Consider the following 21836-nt stretch of genomic DNA (forward strand, 5'->3'; position numbering starts at 1 on the left):
ATAGCTGTTTTGTTTGTTTCTTTGGAGAGATCTGGCCATCAGATAATGCACATAGAGGTAAAAAGAATTGAGAGTCATTGATTGGAAAAAAGAGAAACGAACATGGAAGATGATGTAATCACATGGGGTGTTGGTGGCCAGCAATTGGCCGGATGTATATGCCAGTGTGTAACTGTCACAGATATCTTGTTACATCTACACCAAAGATAAACATCCCCGAACCAGGAACCAGTGACACAAACAAAAGGGGAAGAAAAATATGAGTCTAAGCCTGGTGCTGTTTTTAAGTTCTACTCAATAATAGGGAGACACCATTACTTACACTTACATCTGTTGTTATTAGCAAACAGAGGGGCACGGGGAGAGAGGCGTCTAATACTGGATGCCATTCGTATGGAAGTTAACCTTTGGTTTTTATTTGGAAGTAAGAGAGGGATCAGGAAATGTGGGCAGGCAGTGGATCAGTCTGGGTGTCAGGGTGTGCACAGTGAGGACAAGCCGGGGGACTCCATCCTGGTGACGATGCAAACGGGCCCTATTGTGTATCCAGAAAGGATGGCCACCTTCCATTTTAATTTGTTCCAAGCTTTCTTTCTCTCCGGAGGCCCGTCTCTGATGCGACATTCAAGAGGACTGTGTTCAGCTAGAACTCGGGTGTGAAGTTCTCTTAAACACTCACACGCCAGATCGACTGTGGCTAAGGAGAGTGTGTTTGCTCGATAGGAGGCGAGATTTCCCTGGTTTACATATGTCTCCTTCAAAGAGTGTGACTCACTGCCTGTGTACCCGTCTCCTCCTCTCGCCCCACCCCGTGACTGCCTCGCAGGCCATGGGACATGTTCCTGCGGTCGCTGCGTTTGTGAGAAAGGATGGTTCGGGACGCTCTGCCAGCATCCGAGGAAGTGTAACCTGACGGAGGAACAGAGCAATAGTCTGTGTGAATCGGCAGATGGCATATTGTGCTCGGGAAAGGGTGAGTATCTGCTGGAGCTTGGACGTGTTCCCTGTTCTTATGTGTGGTTTGTATTGTACAGCAGTACGGTCCGTACAACCGGCTTCTCCGGGCTGAATGGAAACCATGCTGTCCTCTGCTCCGACCAGACTTTGAGCTTGAATTTCTCCCATTCACAGGATCATGGAAAGTTTTATCAGAAGGAAAGTCTCAAATTTACCTGTATGCTGCTTTCTTTAGTTGTAAATGAATTAGCGATAGAAACGTGTGTGCTAAGTGGCTTCAGTCGTGTCCAACTCTTTGCAAACCTATGGACTGTAGCCTGCCAGGCTCCTCTGTCCAGGGGATTGTCCAGGCAAGAATACTGGAGTGTGTTGCTATGCCCCCCTCCAGGGGATCTTCCCAACCCAGGGATCAATCCCACGTCTCCTGTGTCTCTTGCATTGGCAGATGGGTTCTTTACCACTAGTGCCAACTAGACATGTGTAACCTAATATCAAAAAAAAAAAAAAAATGAAGCCTTCAAAGTGGTTACAGTCTTCAAGTTGATGGAATAGAAACAAATAACCCAATCAAACATTTACCACAAATGAGCTCAAGAAGAAAAGCAACCCCACCCAGTGCCCCTCCCCCACCCCCAAAGGGCACATTTTTTTTTCTGAGTAGAGAAAGAATACTAATTAATAGACTGAGTTTTAGATATATTTTTTTTTGCAAAGTGAGGGTTTTCTTTAAATTGATTATTTTTAATTTTTATTGTTTTTGGCCACACATGGCATGTAAGATCTTAGTTCCCTGACCAGGAATTGAACCCATACATTTGAAAGCGTCCAGCCCTAAGCACTGGACTGCCAGGGAAGTCCTGAATTTTAGGTAGCTTGATATTGATGTTTTTGTATAAATTTTCGAAGAGACTTTAAAATCCTGCTCTCTCCGTGCATATGGGCCCATTTAAAGGCTGTCACGTTCCTCTTTGCTATTGGCTCAGACAGTAAAGAATTTGCCTACAGTTCAGGAGACCTGGGTTCGATCCCTGAATTCAGAAGATCCCCTGGAGGGGGGAATGGCAACCCACTCCAGTATTCTTGCCTGAAGAATCCTATGGACAGAGGAGCCTGGTGGGTCCATGAGGTCGCAAAGTCAGACAGGATGGAGCGATTAAGCACTGAGTGGCTGGAAAACACCTGGAAATTCTGGAAGTGTGTGTGTTCTCACTGAAGGTTCAAGAGCTGCTCTGCATGGGACTAGATGCCTGGGGGCTTCCCAGCTCACTAGGCTCCTTTCAGAACAGATGATCCCCACTTCCCAACGTGGAGCTGAAGCTGAAGCTGCATTTACCCTCAGACACCTACCCTGGGACAGGATTAGCAGGTAAATACCTTTCTGAAGAAGACACAGTGAAGAAAGAGAATTGCCTAATAGCCAGGGAGTACTTCCTCAGAAGTAGAATAAATATTCTGATTAGAGTCATTACATTCTGAAGAGAGAGACTCATTTTTTAAGCATCATAAATGTAGAAAATATGTATAAAAAATAGACTGACTAAACATTAGCCCAAAGGAATTTCCTTAAAATGAAACAGCATGAGAAAATCTCTCTAGTTAACGCCTTTTCAAATTGTTTGCTTTGGGTGGTGGAAATCTATCCAGGTATCAGTGAAGAGTGGAAAGCATATTTGTCTAAACTATTTGTTTACCCTTCAATGGGTAGAGAGTTTTAAACTTGGAATGTAAAAGTGTGACCAGTATCAGGACCTCTTATAGCCTCAAAGATGTTCATTTTGAGGTCAGTGTTAGTGATGAGGCTCGCATGTCTAGTTGGCAGTGGTTGGCTGTGGACTCCTTTGTTTCTTCCTGTTCTGGAAGAATCCTTGCTGAATTGTAGAGCAAAAAAGGTGTTATACATGAGATCATGGAATTGTATTCTTTCAGTGAACAGCGGGGATGCAGATATTATCCTTGTCAGCATGGAGGAACCTGCACCCCAAGAACCACAAGAAAAGAATCATGAAACAGATTAAGGAGCTTCAGCATGGTAGCTGAGAAGAGACACCCCCTTCTATGTTATTTAAATGGGGGCCATCTATTTCTGGATACATCTCATGGACTTGCCATTTTGCCACGTACTTTACCCTCGAATTTGTACATGAAAACCCCTCACCCTGGCTTTCACAAAGGAAATCAGTCTTTTTCTTTCTCCTGTGATGGGGCAGGTGTGAGCAGAGTGTCCTGAGATCCCCAGGGCACAGCAGTTTAGCATCCCAGACCCAGCTGAGTGTTTCCAGCAGAAAAACGAACCTGCAACATGGGCTTCCCTGGAGCTGCGAATAAAGCCGCCACCTCAGGAGACGATGAAGAAATAGCGTTTTATTTCTTTACAAATTGATAGCCAAGACAATAAATCACTCCATAGAAAAATTTAAAACAAGATACATTGTTGTGACCTTCATAACAGATGGAGGAGTTAGGACAGTAGTGAAGTCTGCCTGCTGGGATGTCGGGTTGCAGCATTTTGTCAGGCTTGATGGATGAAGAAGAAAGTCCGACTCTGTCAGTGGGGCAGCGAACAGAGATGCCTTGCCCTGACACACGATGGGTTTTTGTAAATAACTGGAGACGAACGCAGGGCCAGGTCTCCCCTAAGCTTAGCTACCTTTGATGGATGTGTGATACAATTCATAGGATGTTTGGGGATTTATTCCTCTGGATCCAAGAACACACAATAACCTTCTTGGCCTTGTAACTTCCACTTCGGTATAGGTCATGCCCTCTAATATCCTTAACGATGCTGTTGTGTGACACTTCTTAATTGTGTGTCATTCAATGACCCCTGACACTCTTACATTGATACTTGTCATCCAGATTAAGTCCGCTGTACCCCCACCACCCAGCCCTCATCCCTGGCCCAACCCAGCCTGTTCTTCAGGCCTGGAAAAGAGAAAGGGTGAAAAATCATGTTTCAGAAGCCACGCTTTGCTCTGTGTTCTGGTTGCCTCACTCAGCAGCTGTCTGGGCAGAATCTATGGGGTGCACAAATCATTTTTGAAACTGCATGGAAGTCCCCCTTCCCCCACCCATGGGAGAAGCATCACAGATAGACCCAAGAGTAGACTGAATCAGATTGGAATCTTAGGTTAACTGATGTACTTCCATTTTCTCATCTTTGAAGGCAGAAGAATTTCATTTCTTTCCCTTTCTTATGTCCTAAGGATGCTCTGAAGATAAATGAGAAAAGGTGGTTGATTGCTCAGGAATGGAAGCCAGCAAGCAGCACAGAAGGAAGATCAGAGCACTCTTTAGGGTCCTTACACTAAGACAGACAAGAAAGGAGTTAGGTGATGTGGTTACGAACTTACTGCCCCAGAGGTCCTGCCAAGATGGGCCAGCTGCCTCCTTCGACTGGACTGGGTCTCATGAGTGTGAGTGGGGCCCGACCGGTGGAGCTGGACAGCTGGTCCCCTCTTGGCAGTCCTGTGGTCTGTGTTTGTGTCTGTCTGAGAATCCTTTGCCTAAGTGTTTCCTTTTCTACGCATGTGCAATTTGAGCCCTGACTACTGATAAAAACAAGTCAGAGCACTCTACAACAAAGGCGTGGCTCTAAGAGGTCCTGATACCGGTAACACTGTGTTAGTATTACCGGCTATGCTAGTCCTTAATTTTACAAGCAGAAAAAGTTCCTACCTCTGAGAGGCACGAATAGAAAGAACAACGCAGCTGGGGAAAACGCTGACTGAGAAAAGCTACTTTTTCATCTCACATACAAAAATCAATCCCCATTTTTCACTTCTAGTAGACTTTTGGAACTGGAGTTTACTTGTCAAACAGTCCATCCAAGATACCATATTAACTCTAGCTGAGCTTCACCAGTTTTAGGCAAATACTTTGCTATAGCCTGAAGCTAAACATTCCAGAAGCAAGAGCAGTAATTACAATAGTTTCAGGGCTAGGGGGTAAGTTTAAAAATGAAACGTGAGATCTTTTCATGAGTTGTGACAAAAAGAGATATCCTAGGCATAATTGTGAATATCATGAACATAGAAAGTCATTTACTTCTGCTGCTTTGTAGAAATAATTTTGGAATGTAAAGGGGATAACTATTTTACAAACAACTGAAAACAACCAGATTCTTCCAATAATCATGGAATTAAAGAATGAAATAATGGTATTTTCTGAAGCAGTTACCATGAAAAGTCAATGAAATGCCCCAAGTCTTTTTTGTTTGCACTCAGATCACTGACCATTTACTAAGTGAGCTTATGATAAACACTTCCATGCCTAGAAATTTGAAAGAAAGTTTTTAAAAATATGACAAATACATTTCTAAAATAAGGTAACACCGTACCTGAATGAGACCAAGAAGAAGCCAGGATCCTTCACAGACTTGAGCCAGGAGGGCCCTGCTCATTGGTTCCTAAGCAACCACCAGGCTGTCAGTCACTCATCAGAACTGAAAGTTGTCTAAAATTTGCTCAAAGAAATGCAAATCAATGAGACCCTCAGGAAAGTAAGACAAGACTACATGAAATTATGCTATGGTTAAGCGAAGACTTCACAAATGTAGACCCAGCTCTCAACTTATAACTGGTTCTGACTACTCCCTTACCTTCGTCTTTAGGAGCATGACAAGGAATGTGGAAAATTTAACTTGGTTCTTGGGGACTTTTGCAGCTAAAATACAGATAGCCATTTCCATGATATGAAATACCACATAGTGCTTAATGCATGAGATGTGTTTATACGGATCCCTTCCGGATTCTGTGATGTTAGGAAATCCCTCTCTCTCAACCACTTGGCTCACTCAGTTTCTTAATTCATTTTTCAAGCACTGTGTTTCCTAGAAGCACTAATGATTGATTGCTGCTCATCTTCCAATATATTTTTTTCTACTTACTTCACCATCTCTTAAGGTGATTTTTGACGAGAACAATTTAGTGATAAGCATCTTTTAGTAAAAGGAAAAACACGTTTGGAAAAAATAATCCATCCAAGGAAATAAAAGGAAGGGTAAATCCTTCTTAAGTGTTTTCTTTAAATTTTAAAGTTGTCTTTACTCTTGTAGCTGAAATTTTGCCACATGAGGGTCTCATAGCCCATCAGGTGAAAACATTTAGACTGAAAGAACCTCCTTTTGTGACACCATTTAACTCATACATTTTCTTTTAAATATATTTAAGTAACTAATAAAATTATCTCTGGGCAAACCAAAATGTTCTTAATAACCAAAGAGGAAGTTTTTAATTAAGAACATTAAATAATTAATTAAAAAGAGGAGACATGAATAACGCAAAAAGTAGTTTGACCAAGACCCTCAAAAGATCAACATTTTGAGTGGATTAGAGCCTTTCTTGATTATGGCAACAAATTCTAAGAATGAGATCTGATATGTCAAATATACATGAGTTACTATCTGTGTATTTTTGGCACTTTAAAGAGCTACCCAATATGCAGGCATGTCCCTATTTAAAGAAAATCGCATAAACGAAAATCCAGAATTGTAAGCACAATAGTTTAGTAGTTCTTTTCATTATAAAATGCATCCCTACCTAATAGAACTTGCTATTCAATTCCTAAAAAAAATAAAATAACACAGCACCTTTAAGGCACAATTGAATTCAGAAAAAAAAAAGAAAAAAAGGAACATCTATTTTTGAACACCTTTTTGGAAGGCCATCCATAAGAATCAGCCACATTCTGCCCTCATTGACATTTCAACCAGGCGAGGCCATGGAACATTTGCTCAAGGCTAATTGCGACTGTCTAGATCCATAATGAAGCCTTTCCTGGATAACCTTTATGAATTACAGTAAGTCAGGCTCCCCTCTGAGTGACTGGCTAGTCAATAAACTTTTCCCTTTGATAGGTTATTAGACGTCCACTGTCATTGCATTGATGATATTCTGTTCTCAACCGAAACCTTTAGTTAAGTGATGACGGCAAGTAGTGAGTGCCCTTTCTGATTTCAGGCTCCTGCCACTGTGGAAAGTGCCTTTGTTCTGCTGAAGAATGGTACATTTCAGGAGAATTCTGCGACTGTGATGACAGGGACTGCGACAAACATGATGGGCTCATTTGCACAGGTGCCGTATCAACCTAACCTAATCGTTCTTTGTCATAGTTGGCAGTGGAGACCACACTCGCCGTGCCCTGCTGCAGACGGCAGGGCAGGAGAGCGTCCTTGCAATCAAGACCTACTGTTCATTGAAAGTGACTACAGGAGGGGAGGGGCATTGATTCCCAAATCCAGAGGAATACACAAGAATAAAGCCAAATTACATGGCTGTTGGGAAACTTCCACAAAGTAACCCCTCTCCCCTATTTATGCAGAAAAGAGAAAACAATGGTCTTGACAACCATTTTACTTTGAGCCAGATGTAGGCAATGGAATGTTACTTTAAACAGGTCCCAGGTGCCTCTTCCAAAGACCATTGGATGATGTGTTGGTTGTTTGCAAGGAATGGGGTGTGTGTTGAGGGGATGGGAGCGATGAAAAAACTTAGCAGTGTAATAGCTATTGCTTTCTCGAGTTATTGAATCCTGATAATCAGTTATGTCAATAAAATACATCCCCTTGAATAAGTTACAGGGAAAAGAGACATATATATCTGCTCTCCTTATTTCCAGTGGCAGGTAAAAGATGAAAGCTTCCGTGTCATTAAGCTTCACTTTCAATGAAGACCTTCACTTTCAGTCCACCCCTATGAAACAAGGCTCCTCTTCTGATTCCCCAGCTTACCTCATTCTATGCCAAGGGACTTGGTAGTTTTCCACATTTATTCATAAGTCAGACATAACTTGCTGTCTACAGGAAAACGAAATTATGACTTGGAAGCCACCTGGAGTGATATAGGATGGTCATTCTTAGATGCTACCCACAGGGTGGCATCAAGCAGCAGCCATTAATTGTGTGAAAAATTAGATTTCCCATAGCTGCTAAATGAGATAAGATGGTTCCAGAATAGAATCAGAAAATCTGCAGAGGATGAATGAAATGGTCTTGCTGATGAACAGCCACGGTTGGAATGACGTATTTTATAACGTGGTGCCTTTCTATCATGATGATGACGGCCCTGTGTACTCTGCTGCAGGGAATGGAATCTGTAGCTGTGGAAACTGTGAATGCTGGGATGGATGGAACGGAAATGCCTGTGAAATCTGGCTCGGCACAGAATACCCTTAATGATTACGTGGCAGGGAACCGGGTTCGTCTTTCTTCTCGGCCCTTAGAACGTATAAATGCAGAGGAAACCATGTATAATCACCACTAGGACAGGTCAACAAGACTATGTATGTTTTTCTCTTTCTGAATGCCTGAATGAAATCTGGGTACCCATTAAAAATGAGTTAAGCAAATTCTGATGAAAATAGCATCAGAAAAAAACTTTTCCTACCTTCATTTACATCAGTGGTTCTCAACAAGGGCAAACTTTACCACCCAGAAAACGCTTGACAATAATGTTTACAGGTAATTTTGATGGTTACCCTGGGAGGTGTGGAAGGCGTGTTAGGGGTGGATATCCAGTGGGTGGGCACCAGGGATGCTGTGAACATCCTCTGGGGCACAGGACAGTCCCTCCACAGCAAAGACTGACCTGACTTCACATGTCAAGGGTGCCTGAGCTGAGAAACATTGAATTACATGGTTGTTAGAAATGTACAACCCTGTACAAGAAAGACCACATTTGTGTCTAAGGAAACAATACAGCCTCACATAAATCCATTGATCATATTTTGCCAGGATTCCATACCACTCATCATTTCCATGGAGACATAAGGTATCCAGACACACATAGGACATGGGGCAGAAACTACATCATCAGTGCTTTTGAAAAAAAGAAATAAACCTGGTCATTTTAGCCATTAAGTCATTTGTCTTGTCCCCCTTTAGACTCACACACAAAAAAGACTCTCTTAAAATGAAGGAAGATATTATGAAAAATGTACAAGTCAACATTTTAAATAAATAGTGACATAACTTGCTTATATTCTGTGTCAGTATATATTTACCTACTGAGGATTAACTTCCCAAAATGAATTTTTATTCAGGGGTATCTATTTTCTATTTCTAGAACATTTTTTAATATTGGGCAGGGGTTACATGTATAAGAATTCTAATTTTTTACTATTTAAACTACTCCATGGTAACTTGCCTTTTAAAAAGACAGCATATAGTTAGATGTATGATGGGTCTGAAATATACATTCACCTCCCTTAAAAACTCTTATTTGTAAGGATACATTACTTATTGGAAAAGTAGGCTCATGCAAAGAAATCAAGAAATTATATTAAGATTAAAAGTCTCAAAAGCTCAGAGGGTTTAAAAAAAAAATCCAGAAATGCCTGAAATAGAAATTACAAGTATTCAGTCAATAATAAGAACAAAATGTTTATTTTCTTAATGGTGAAATTCTGCTCTGTATGAAATCCACATTGAATTATGAAAATGTACAATAATTCAGACTTCCCTTACATATTTACAGTTAAATCTACTTATACACATTAGTTAGGCAACCCTTAATTATTTAGAGCTAATAAAAACCCCACTTTTTTTTTTCTAAAGGTGACTTCTATCTTGTAAAATCCTAGAATAATGTAACAAAATCATTTCCACATTAAGATGAAAAGTTTTACTTGGAAATTTTCCTTGATGATGTAAATATTCTAGAGTTGTGGCTTGGACTTTTCTAAGTCACATCACCAAAAATAAGGAAAATATGCATCTGCTGAGTTACTGAAAATTTTAATAATGAAAATTATTTAAGATAAAATTTAACTGATGCTGATTTTGATAGTACTAATAGTGTTCTTGTACTTTAAGAGATTTATAAAATTGTCATTTCTATCCTGAGATTAAGGAGTGCAACCATGTGATTGTATCTCTAGTCTCAAGTATATCAATCAATATATCAGTTTTTGTAAATGAGGGAAATAGAAGCTGTGAAGGGACAATACAGATTATACTCTTTCCTCTTCTCTCTCTAAACCCTTTAACTCTCAAACAAAGCTGTTATTGTTCAGCTGCAGTTCTGATGCCTTATGTGATGCTGCACAGACACTGAACTTCAGTACCTTATCCAGCCATCATAATTTGCACAAAAGACCTTCATGTTCCTTTCTTGCAGAACTTTCCTTTCTATAAAGGACCAGATGGTAAATAGTTTAGACTTTGTGGGTCATATACATCTCTGTTACAAATTCTTGTTTGTTTTCATTTAATATTTTAAAGCTGAAAAAAACAAATTCATTCTGAGCTCCTGGACTGTAAGAAACATTGGGAGATGGATTTGGCTTGTACCCAAGCAGGAGTTTGCCAGCCTCTGCTCTACTGAAACTGCTCTTAGCTTCCTCTCTTATCACATAACCCTTGGTGTGTCTTCTTTTTCTTATCATTCTCTATATCTGTTAACCCTTTTCATTAACAGCACCTACAACAAAAATGCTGTTCTTTTTCTGTTTTCATTTAACAAAATGTCCTTAGCATTCATGTTTTCTTTTTTAAGAAAAAGTTAAAATATGGAGAAATTAGTGTATTATAAAGTTCAAAATGTGATTGGTCCAAATTTTTTGACAAAGCTGAAAATATAATTCAGCTCTATTCTGGGGTTTATTTAGCTCGGAATTATTGAGCCAAAAGGAAATTACGGCATTAATTCACATGGTACCTACACGCTAATGAATATTTTTCTTCTAAAACAAAAATATTTTCATTTTACCACTTTCTGTCTGCTGCAACAGTTCTTGTGTGTGTTTATGTATGATTTTGGGTCTCCAGCAATGCAGACATCAATAGATCTATGAAGACGTGATTTAACTTACATGTTTAACTTGGAGAAAAATAAACATAGTTACGTACAAAGACATAAATTTCTACCCTTCTTAGATGTGATTTTGTACTTTGACTTTTGATTCCATTGCTTAGGTAGAAACTCCCTCTTCAAAAAAAAAAAAAAAAGGCAGGGCAAGAATAAACTTATAACAGTTGGAGGGAAATTTTATTGGCTCATTCAAGTTGGTCAGTAGTAATGGTGGAAATACGTCAATTGGGGAAGGATACATGTTTGCCAATGGTGTTAGCACCAACCCAGTTTGCTTGGCAAACCATCACTAAGGAATTCCTCCATAAAGGACTTTTGAATAAGAGTCTACAAACATCCTGAGACCTAAGAGAATCACCCTGGACTCTGAGCTAATCTGGATTCTCACCATGCATTGGAAGGAATGGCCTCCACCACTTCAAATGTGAACACAACATGGGGATTAGACCAAATGAGAGAGAAAACCGAGAGAAAACAAAAACAAGACATAATTCAACCTTTGTTTGCAGACTCACTATCAAAGCTTTTGAAACCCCATTCAGTACTGAGTCAACAGGCCACTTTGTAAGCAAACAAAGCTACTCTAAAAAATGTATTTTACTCCAGAGTAACACAATTCACATCTGGAGTCTGAGATGCCTGTGTTTAGCTCAATAGCTATCCCTGGATATAGGCTCCTTCTAAAATGTTCATACTCCCTCTAGTATTAGGGAGAGAACTTTCAATGAAGTGGTACATGTCTAACTTTTAAGTCGAGAAGTATTTTTTTCTTGTTTTTTTAAAAAGAGCCAAATCTGATATTGGTCATCCTGAAAACAGCTGACTGTTTTAGTGCTTTAAGCATTCATTAAGCAACTGGCCAGGTATGATAAAGAAACTCCTCTTGCACTCCAAGAGGCAAATAACTGGACCACGGCAGGAGTCTTATGGGTTCATCATGGCACTTTTGAAGCCAGTCCTTAACCCAAAACACTCAGGGCAAAGGAACATTTGAAGCAAGAACCTCTGCATTCTCCAAGATTTGTAATGCAATGATGCTCAATTCCATTGTACTCTTTATATAGGTTGGACCATTTGCCTCTCTTCTCTACTTTTTTCAGGTTAAGTTGTAGCGAAATATTTTAGCAAACATAAGAAAACAAAATGATATCACTTGAAATATTAAAACAATAAACATTCCAGAGCATTGTTGAGGAATGAGTGAAGCAACAGCTACCATAACAGATCAGCAGACATAACCCTTCCACACCAGACATGAATGCAAAAGGCATGTGATACTGGAAAGACTCGATAAAATCAACATACGTACATGTAGGTACAGATCACATGGTGGTCTCCAAATACAAACGAATTCCATCAGATTTACTGTACAGAGTATCAGTGGCGACAGATTGCACTTAAAACAGCAAACTTAGTTTTTGAGGGGAGAAAAATGGTGGAGTCTTATCCTGGAAAAATAGCAAAAGAGGTATCATCAAAGAGCTAAAATCTTCTTTGGCATGGTAAAGGGGGAGACTGAGTTTACCAAACTTATTTACACGACATTTCTCTATATCTGTGGGTGATGCAATGCCATTTTGTTACATAAAGTTGTTCAATGTTTTGGAATATGCCTTCATATAAATATTTTATTCAATGTGTTGTATTTATGAATACAACAAATGATATTAAACACAGAAACTGTACAATGCAGACAGACTCTTTGTATGTAGATTGAGTAATACACACCAATGGCTCTTGAAACACAGGTCCTACAACATGCAGTTCATCAGTGCTGTCCTCGTTCCATGCAACAGGTCAGACCAGACACAGAGGAAATGATCTAACTAAATCACAAATAACAAGGACCCCTCTGCAGTACGTCTAAACATATATTAGAAGAAAGTATTTTGACATCCATTCATAGGGATAAATGCCCTTATAGATAACTCATGTAAAAAACAAAACAGGTACACATTTACTGAAATCTCATTCATTTACAAAAATAAATCTTGTCATAATTTTAACCGATAAACAAGCTTGCAGGAGAGAAAAAGAAACCAGCAAGTAGGGCTGATTACCAAAAACATAGGTGGGGTTTTTGGATGTGTGTGTGTGTGTGTGTGTGTGTGTGTGTGCGCGCGCGCGCGCGCGTGCACCTGCACACACGTGCATGGTAGGGTCAGTCCATCTAACTGGAATTTCAAGTTGTTATTCACAGTTTGTCACATACTATGGAGTATATGTCTTCCCTAAAAATTGATTAATTCATCTAATGTATTTTAACTTAGCCTATTAAAAATAATAGGCTTTGAAACGGTGTAATAAGAAATCAAGAGAGGTCAAAAGAATCATTTTGTTGTATTTGTACTTTAGCATTATCAACAATAAATCTACTCAGATGTTATGCTAACTTTTTATTTATTAAAGTGGAATTCAATATGAAAATGAAATAAGCATAAACAGTTAAATTGATAGTAAATCTTTAATCAGCTAAGCAGGCCAAAATTGTTAAAGGCTGGGCAAAGGCTGTCATGGAGACTTAGGAAAGCAGTGACAAAATAATTTCCCAGTAAATACAGTGCAGATGGGAGAAAATGGCGACTGGGTCATCCTTCCACATGGAAAATAACAAGAGGCCAGTACATGGATACCACATATAGTTTTCTATAAATGAGGTTCAGTTTGGTCTCAATTAACTGTTCAGAGGAGAAAAACATTGAAATTTATTAAGTATACACAGTTAACAAATATATTTCCAAACAGTTTAGTATCAAACATTTTGAAACTCTTTAGAGCCAATGGTGAACATTTTGCATGGTTTCTTCACTGTGGAGTCAACTGTTCCTGGACTTTCTCAGTTGCTGTCTTCCCTAAGCTCAGAATTCAGCAGTTGGAAATCCCAAAGGAAGTTAAGAAAGCAAAATCAAACAAAAGCAAGAAAAAAAAAAAAATATATATATATATATCAGATGGACTGAAAACCTGATATTTGAAAGTGTTGGTTTGCCTTTATTTTTAATCTAGAATAATTCAACAGACTGCATTCTGAGATCATGGCAAGGCACCTCTAATTCAGCTACAGGGCCACATGGACCCCAGAAGCTGAGTCAGAGGTATGGACCGGTGAAAAACACAGTACCTGACTCAGCATGCTGAGCTGAAAAAAATACTTTTTTTTTTTTTCTAATGTGTCCGGTTTAAAAACTTGTCATTAAACACCAAAAATATTAAAGTCTAATTTATAACTAACATTTGCATTGCTGCTGCAGGAAAGTACACAACAGCCGCCTTGCCCATGCTCTGCCGAGTGTGAGTGGAACGCAGCCCAAATCGGGGACGGTGTTAAGTTTGGTTCATTAAAAACAGGAAGGATTCTTTATCTGAAATGGATTTAGGTAGCGCAATTCTTGTAGGTTGTTAATCATTGATTTTTTTTTCCTTTTTTTTTTCCCAAATAATGAGGATTCATAGATGAAAAATGAACCTTAATCAGGCCTACAAGGCCTACAGAGTTCTTTTGACCCACTTTCTCAAAAACCAGTGGGTCTTGCTCGCTGGGCAAGGCAAATGTTACCATTACCAGTAAGCTTGTGATATGTATAAAACACACACACACACACACACAAAGAAACTAAAGGGGATGTCAAACCCAGATCATAGAGCGCTTCCCATGACCGCGTTTGACCCCGTTTCTCAGCCCGGCCGCGCGGGCCTCGGGAGCACAGTATCTGCTTCTGGACGGGGCGTATATGTGTGTTTCATCAGTAGTGTGAGCCGGAGACCACAGTCCTAATCTTTATAGATGCAATTTGTCATAATAGGTTTAGAAGCCTTTCTGTTTCCCTGATCGCTCTCCCAACTAAGCCAACTGCGACAGTTAAGATTGAGAGGAACACCATCCCTACAAAAGGTCACAGACAGTAGAGCCAGCAGCCCTGGAAAAAATAAACGGGAAGAAGAGAACTCCAGAATAGCACAGGTTTACAGCATCTAACTAGAAATTTACTCAAGAGTATCTGTGTGCTACAAAAATCGAACTGAAACACATGGATTTCGCCGAAACGGGACTCAAAAAGGAATATGGGTAGCTGTCAGCAGGCAAGGTGTCGAGTGGACTCGTGAAGGAGGTCATTCACATGAAGTGTCACAGTCACAGAAAAGATATTAAAAAGGCATTCCATATCTGGTAGGGCATTCCATGGTCTGAGTTGAGCTGGTTGTCCAGGTGTCTTCTTGTCGGGGGCGCCACGCGTTGAGATTTATCCACTTGCAACCAAGGAGTTCGGGCCAGCGGGGAGCAGCCTACCCCCAGCGGCTCCTGGGCCCCCGGAGGAAGCGGGAGGGTCTGGCCGGGATAAATGGCTCAACGGCGCTCGGGGGCGAGTCAGTCACAACACCTGTGAGGGTCTGGCTATGTCGTCTTACTTTTGTTGACTGGTTTGCCTCCATTCATGATGGCCGACGCGCTCGTGCTTTTACTCGGCGTCACCCCGGCCTTCGGGACCGTTTCTCCGACGTCATGCAAAGATGGTTCTCGGTACATGGCAACTAGTGATGGGGACGGGGGAGGAGGGCAGAAAAGGAGATGTTACCTGGTTAGGTTCACGCACAAACCTCCGCTGGAGGCCCAGTCTTTTTTCCCGGAAGTCGAGTAACCCCATCTAGAGGGAATTCCTGTTTTAAAGCAGTAAAAACCAGCCCCTGAACAGAAAGCATGACTTCCTTTTGCATTTTCCAGTTTTGTGTCTCCAAACCGTGCACGTCAGTGTGCCTGGATTTTTGTCGAGGAGAGAAGGTTTAAATGGGGGCCATAGACACACACACACACACACACACACACACACACACACACACGCCACAGAAAGTATATGAGAATGGCAAGCATTTAATCCAGTTCTCTTTGTTCAGTGAGAAAAAGTCAGACCTTCCTCCCACTGCTGCTGCTGCTAAGTCACTTCAGTCATGTCGACCCTACATGCTGTCAACACATGGACATTCATCTTCTCCAGTCTAGGTCTTTAGGTCATTAAATTCAAACTCTCAAGTGATTAAAAAGCAACATGATCATGCTATGTCAGCTTCAAAGCCATACAAAGCAACAGGCAAAGCCAGAACCTTCTGGAGCTCATTGTTTAGATTTTCTCTCCTGCCAGTCAAGCACAGACCCCTTAAATAACTGAAGGTAAGTGTGAGACGCTTTATATTTGTATGCCTCATTTTCAAATGTAATACTGAATATCTGTAATTAATATCCTATAAGGCAGATGTCGGAGAAGGCAATGCACCCCACTCAAGTACTCTTGCCTGGAAAATCCCATGGACAGAGGAGCCTGGTAGGCTGCAGTCCATGGGGTCACTAAGAGTCGAATATGACTGAGGGACTTCTCTTTCACTTTTCACTTTCATGCATTGGAGAAGTGCAATGGCAACCCACTCCAGTGTTCTTGCCTGGAGAATCCCAGGGACGGGGGAGCCTGGTGGGTTGCCATCTATGGGGTCGCACAGCATCAGACACGACTAAAGCGACTTAGCAGCAGCAGTAGCAGCAAGGTAGATGTGCCGAATGGCAAGAGGATCACTGGGACTGACATCCCAGGAGGCTCCAAGGAATTGAGTAGTATCTGGTGACATTACTGATTCCAATAGTTCGTGTGGTTTTGTTAGAAAAGGAACCTAGGGAATCCTGGGACAGGAACTTTCAGACTGACTGGTGCTTAGGGAGAACGAACTGACTTAGAATCTTCTGCCATCAGAAACACAAGTGAATTAGAGCTGCCCAACCTGCTTTTAGGGTTTTGAAATCTGATGTTTTATGAAGATACCTTATGTTTCATTAGGATGAATCACCATATGCATATATACACACATACACTTATATACAGTAACATATACAAATCTTAAATGCACAATATAAGTAGACACCTGTGGGGCCACCACCCAGAGCAAGGTGAGAGATATTCCCAGCCTCCCACGAGGTTCCCTTGTGGCCATGGCAGAGTCATGGATGTGGGAGATAAACATGTAATACATCTGATCAGGATAATGTGCACATGACACTCACCTTCCAATGGCTTGGGTAGAAAATGAGCTGCTGGTTTGGTTTTCTTTACTCTGTTTCCTTTCATAACTTGCCCTTCTTTATTCAATCCCAAAAACCAGGCTCTGCCAGATTCCTGTTGTCTGTACAGCATAGATGAGTAGATTACATAATAGTTTTCAAAAACAGATTCTTTAAACTTGCACTCAGGGGTAAAAAGTTCCTGTTGAGAGAAAAGGAAGAAATGAAGGTTAGAGGAAGGGATGGGAGCTTCCTTGTGGTTCCTCTTCCTTCTTGCAGAAACTCATCTAGGATAGCCAACCAGGCAGCACTCGGGCATGGATGACCTGATGTTCCTCTTCCTATGGTGTTAACTTTTATCAACATACAATGTGTTGAGAAGAAGCTGCTACTTTGGGGGAAAAATATATATATATGTACATATGTATGGGGCTTCACAGGTGGCGTTAGTGGTGGAAATCCGGCCTGCCAACGCCAATGGAGGAGAAGTAAGAAACGTAGGTTCGATCCCTGGGTTGGGAAGATCCCATAGAGAAGGAAATGGCAACCCACTCCAGGATTCTTTCCAAGAGAATCCCATGGACAGAGGAGCCTGGGTGGCTACAGTCCATAGGGTCGCAAAGAGTTGGACACAACTGAACTGACTTAGCACACATTCATGTACGTATGTATGTATATAGGCAAAATTATGGATGTCTTCTAATTAGAAAATAGAAGACAGGAGCAATAGTATTCCGTTGAACAGGATACAATTCAAGCAGGGTATAACCAGAAACAGCACGATAAAGTACCACCCTGTGCATGCCTTTGTGCTAAATTGCTTCAGTCGTGTCCAACTATGTGGGACCCCATGGACTATAGCCCACCAGGCTCCTCTGTCCCTGGGATTCTCCAGGCAAGATTACTGGAGTGGATTGCCATGCCTTCCTCCAGGTGGTCTTCCAGACCCAGGGGGCAAACCCATATCTCCTTTGTCTCCTGCATTTTCAGGTGGGTTTTTTTTTTTTTTTTTTACCACTAGTGCCACCTGGGAAGTCCAGCACCCTATATTCACAATACATTTAAAAAATAATAATAATATTGGGTTGGTCAAGAGGTTACTTTAGGTTTTTCTGTAACATCTTATGGAAAAACCCAAATGAACTGTTTGGCCAAACCTCTAAAAGATTTATTGAAGGTATTTGCTAACCTATTTTCAATATTTCTGTAGGAATTATTATTACATGATAATCTAACAGTTTCCAGTTGTTCACTGGATCACCTCTATTACAGGATGACATGTTTTACCTACAAAGAGGGAAACTGACACCTAAAACTAAACCCCTGACAATCAGTTGGCACACAAACTAGCCCCTGAAGCTGAGGCCAGGGGTCATGGTCTGGAGCCCCCCTGGAACTCTTCAAGAGAACCATCAATAGCTGTTATGACTAAATTCCACCCCACCTATTTTGAAACAGCACAATGAGTTAACATGACTTTCAACACCAAGATCTGCATCAACTGATGAATAACACACAGTTGCTACTTTAAAATTATTAATGTTACAAATATTCATAGATGAGTTTTACATACTTCTGGAAGTTAACCTACAAAAGCATTTCTGATAGACTTCTTTGAAAAATAATTTTAAAATTCCACCTTCCTAGATGCATATCATGGAAGTCACTTAACTAGCTTTTGTGGCTATTTTATATAGGCTCAACACTGTGCTATTCCATATTTATGAAATACAGATGCAAAGTAGACCTTTATTGTCATTATCTTTTTGAAAATATCACATATTTAAAATTTTTTTCACCTTAGTAGATTTTTATGACTGCTGAAAAATGGTAACTTTGTTTTCTTTTAAAGAAGTTATTTTCTATACACATTCAGAAAAACACATCATTTAGGATCTAAAAAAATAAAACCTTTAAGAGTTAAAATTATGCTAACCATAATAAGGGGTATGACATTGTTTCCTGTAGAAATGGTCTTTAAGTATTTCCCATGAGAGTGTTAATTATCAAGTGGTGTCTCTTGCAGGAAACAGTTTATCCAGAGTGCGCCATAACTTTAATTCAATGAAAGTTAAATTGTTTTCCAAGGGGAACAGGTTTTGTTAATGGCAGATGCTTCTCATGACAAAGATGACAGCTCCAGTGATTAATCTGATGAGATTAAAATAGCAGAAAGATAGGTTTAGCCCCTCCCAAAGGAATTTATGTAGCCCCCATTTGAATAAGGTACCATCTGAATAAATGTTCTGGTCTTCCACTAAGTTTTATTTCTCCAAATTTCCTATTAGTTCTCTCACTAGTAAGTGATAACCTTGGCAAGTCAATCTCCAGGCCCTGAACAGAAGAAAGACTGATAAAAGGGTTCAAGTTCACACATTTGTGGTGAGGTAAGGAAAATAAAATGGAATGTTCTAAATCTGGCTTATCCTCAAAATATTAATAAATATAATATTGGTTGAACATGGATCTTCTGGGACAAACAGATTAGAATTTGGCATGTCCTTTGTCATTTTATTAAGACAAGCCAAGGCATCCAAGGGGCTTCCCTGGTGACTCAGAGGGTAAAGAATCTACCTGCAATGCAGGAGACCCAGTTTCAATCCCTGGGTCAGGAAGATTGCCTGGAGAAGGGAAGGGTAACCCACTCCAGTATTCTTGCCTGGAGAATTCCATGGACACAGAAGTCAGGTGGACTACAGTCCATGGAGTTGCAAAGAGCTGGACGCGACTGAGCGACTAACTCTTTCACTTCACTTTCAAGGCGTCCAAGCATAAAAATAAAACCTAAAGCAGGTTTTATTGTTAAAAATCTGTCTTAGAATCGACTGGGAGTGGGTTTGGTAAAGGCTGACCAAGTTGATCATTCAGGCAGGGAGAGGAGCTGGCACCTGCTGGCTAAGATACTGGGTGTCTACCCAGAGTCTTTCCTTATTAAGACGATCATAGAAGACTGATCTTAATCTCCAGGAAGACTGACCTCCAGCTTTCGAAATGCAGGTCCACAGAGTAGTCAACCCTCCCTTACATGGATCCGATCCCTACTGCTGTGATGTATGAAAGATGGAGGATGCTGCTTGCCTTGCAATGGCAGTTAGAAATGTATGGTTTCTACTCTAAATTGACGAAGTTGAATATGAAAGATAATGAAGATGTTTATTCTCAGAGTGTACCTCAGTATGGTGGTGCTAGCGGTAAAGAACCCGCCTGCCAATGCAGGAGACACAGGAGACATGGGTTCAACTCCTAGGTTGGGAAGATCCCCTGGAGGAGGGCATCACAGCCTACTCTAGTATTCTTGCCTGGGGAATCCCATGGACAGAGGAGCCTGGTGGGCTACAGTCCATAGGGTCACACAGAGTCAGACACAATTAAAGAGACTTAGCAGGCACCTTAGCATACCTCTGACACTAAGTCTTTTTAGATACAATGTTTGCATCTTAGGACTACGAGGAAGTCAATAACACATCCTTTCTGCAAGCTGTGGCAGTGACTTCACAGGGAGGTGATTCAGTCTTCCACATTAGAGCCAAAGCTTTCAGGCAGTTGTGCTGGTAGAGACTGGTTGGTACTTTTTCACCCTTCTTTATTCTTGGTTAAATAATTACTGTGTATACACATACTCACACGCACACACACACTACATTTAAGGCTACTATTGTCTAATGCTCTTTGCTAGACTTTCAGAGAAGTTAATCTGCTCATGAAATACTGGAGTTGAAAACAACCCCCCTCATTCTCAGGAGAACTGGTAGGATTAATGGAAACTGAGATTGGTAACTACTCATAAGGGACAAATATACTTTTAATTTGCAAATGGAAGATAGAATAACGGTGAACAACATCTGTGGATCCAGACCGCCTGGCGTCAACCCTGACCCTACTCCTTCCTTGCTGGGTGTCCTGGGGAAAGTTACTCAATCTCTGGGCTTCAGTATTCTCATCTCTAAAATGGGTACAAAAATCACAGGATAAGGAACTACCCTGGTGGTCCAGTGATTAAGAATCCACCTGCCAGTGCAGGGGACACAGGTCCTATTCCTGGTCCAGGAAGATCCCACATGGCATAGAGCAACTAAGCCTCTGTACCACAATTACTGCAGCTCAAGCAGCTAAAGCCTGAGCTCCAGAACAAGAGAAGCCACCTCAATGAGGAGCCCACGCGCCCACAACAAAGAGTAGCCCTCACTCGCAGTAACTAGGGAATTCCATGTAGCAACGAAGACCCAGCACAGCCAAAAATAAATAATAAATAACTAAATAAATAATCACAGAATAACAGGATGGTTGGAGGAACTGAGCGACACCATTGCTGACTCGACTCTTTCTTAGATCTTGAAGCTGACCAAGTACAACACTTGCAGGCCTGCTGGGTCCAGCCCAGCAGAGCACATGTGAGGATAAATGCCCCTCCCTTAGTCTCGGAGTTGAGCAGACAGATGGAGTGGCAGGAAAGATGACAGTTCTCATTGGAAAACAAAAGCCTTAGATCTTTAGTGATCTGGTTTTCAAGGAATAAAAAACCCTGGATTTCTAGATAAAAATCTCCTGTGTATGTTGGCAACTGTTTGTTTTTTCCTGCTTTTGTTTTTCAGTATAGTGTGTATCAAGGATCTGAGATGCCCCCTGAACACATTAATTTGAGACCCACAGTGTGGACCGGCAAAAGAAGAGCTCAGGAAGGAAGGAACCCCAGGAGGCTTGTCAATACAGCCCTAACCTGATGGATGGTTTTTAAACGATTGAGCAATACCAAGATTGTGCCAGTGAGACATTCTACAGCTGGCAATGATAATATGAGAAGACGTATTTAAGTCTAAGCTCAGCTATAAACTCTTTGAAACTGCCAAAATGAAATAGATAAGGAGTTTGGTATGTCTTTTTCTCCTCCTTCCAGACTATATTTAGAGCCACCAACACTGCCACAGCAAAAATCAACAGCGATAGAGTCCCCGCAGAAGCTTAAATATTAATCTGTAACTTTGCCAAACGAAATCATCAAATCACAAAAGAGAAAAAACACAACAATGAAACAA

General features: G+C 40.8%; 2 protein-coding genes across 3 annotated transcripts in view; one reads left to right on the forward strand and one right to left on the reverse strand.

The window, feature by feature from the left end:
- Nucleotides 1-12455, forward strand: part of ITGBL1 (integrin subunit beta like 1) — a 231755-nt gene extending 219300 nt beyond the window's left edge. Inside the window, exons 9-11 of the mRNA XM_042255042.2 lie at nt 827-973; nt 6915-7028; nt 8037-12455. Coding sequence (XP_042110976.1) covers nt 827-973; nt 6915-7028; nt 8037-8128 — 353 coding nt within the window. The 3' untranslated portion in view covers nt 8129-12455. The remainder of the gene's footprint in view (nt 1-826; nt 974-6914; nt 7029-8036) is intronic.
- FGF14 (fibroblast growth factor 14) overlaps nt 3299-21836 on the reverse strand; it is a 649238-nt gene continuing 630700 nt past the window's right edge. For both annotated transcript variants that reach the window (XM_027973760.3, XM_015097958.4), the window contains exons 4-5: nt 16807-17005; nt 3299-15293 (exon numbers count right to left, since the gene is read on the reverse strand). In XM_027973760.3, the coding sequence (XP_027829561.1) occupies nt 15157-15293; nt 16807-17005 (336 nt within the window). In that variant the 3' untranslated portion in view covers nt 3299-15156. The remainder of the gene's footprint in view (nt 15294-16806; nt 17006-21836) is intronic.

The sequence above is a fragment of the Ovis aries genome, chromosome 10 (genome assembly GCF_016772045.2).
Source record: "Ovis aries strain OAR_USU_Benz2616 breed Rambouillet chromosome 10, ARS-UI_Ramb_v3.0, whole genome shotgun sequence".
NCBI lineage: Eukaryota > Metazoa > Chordata > Mammalia > Artiodactyla > Bovidae > Ovis > Ovis aries.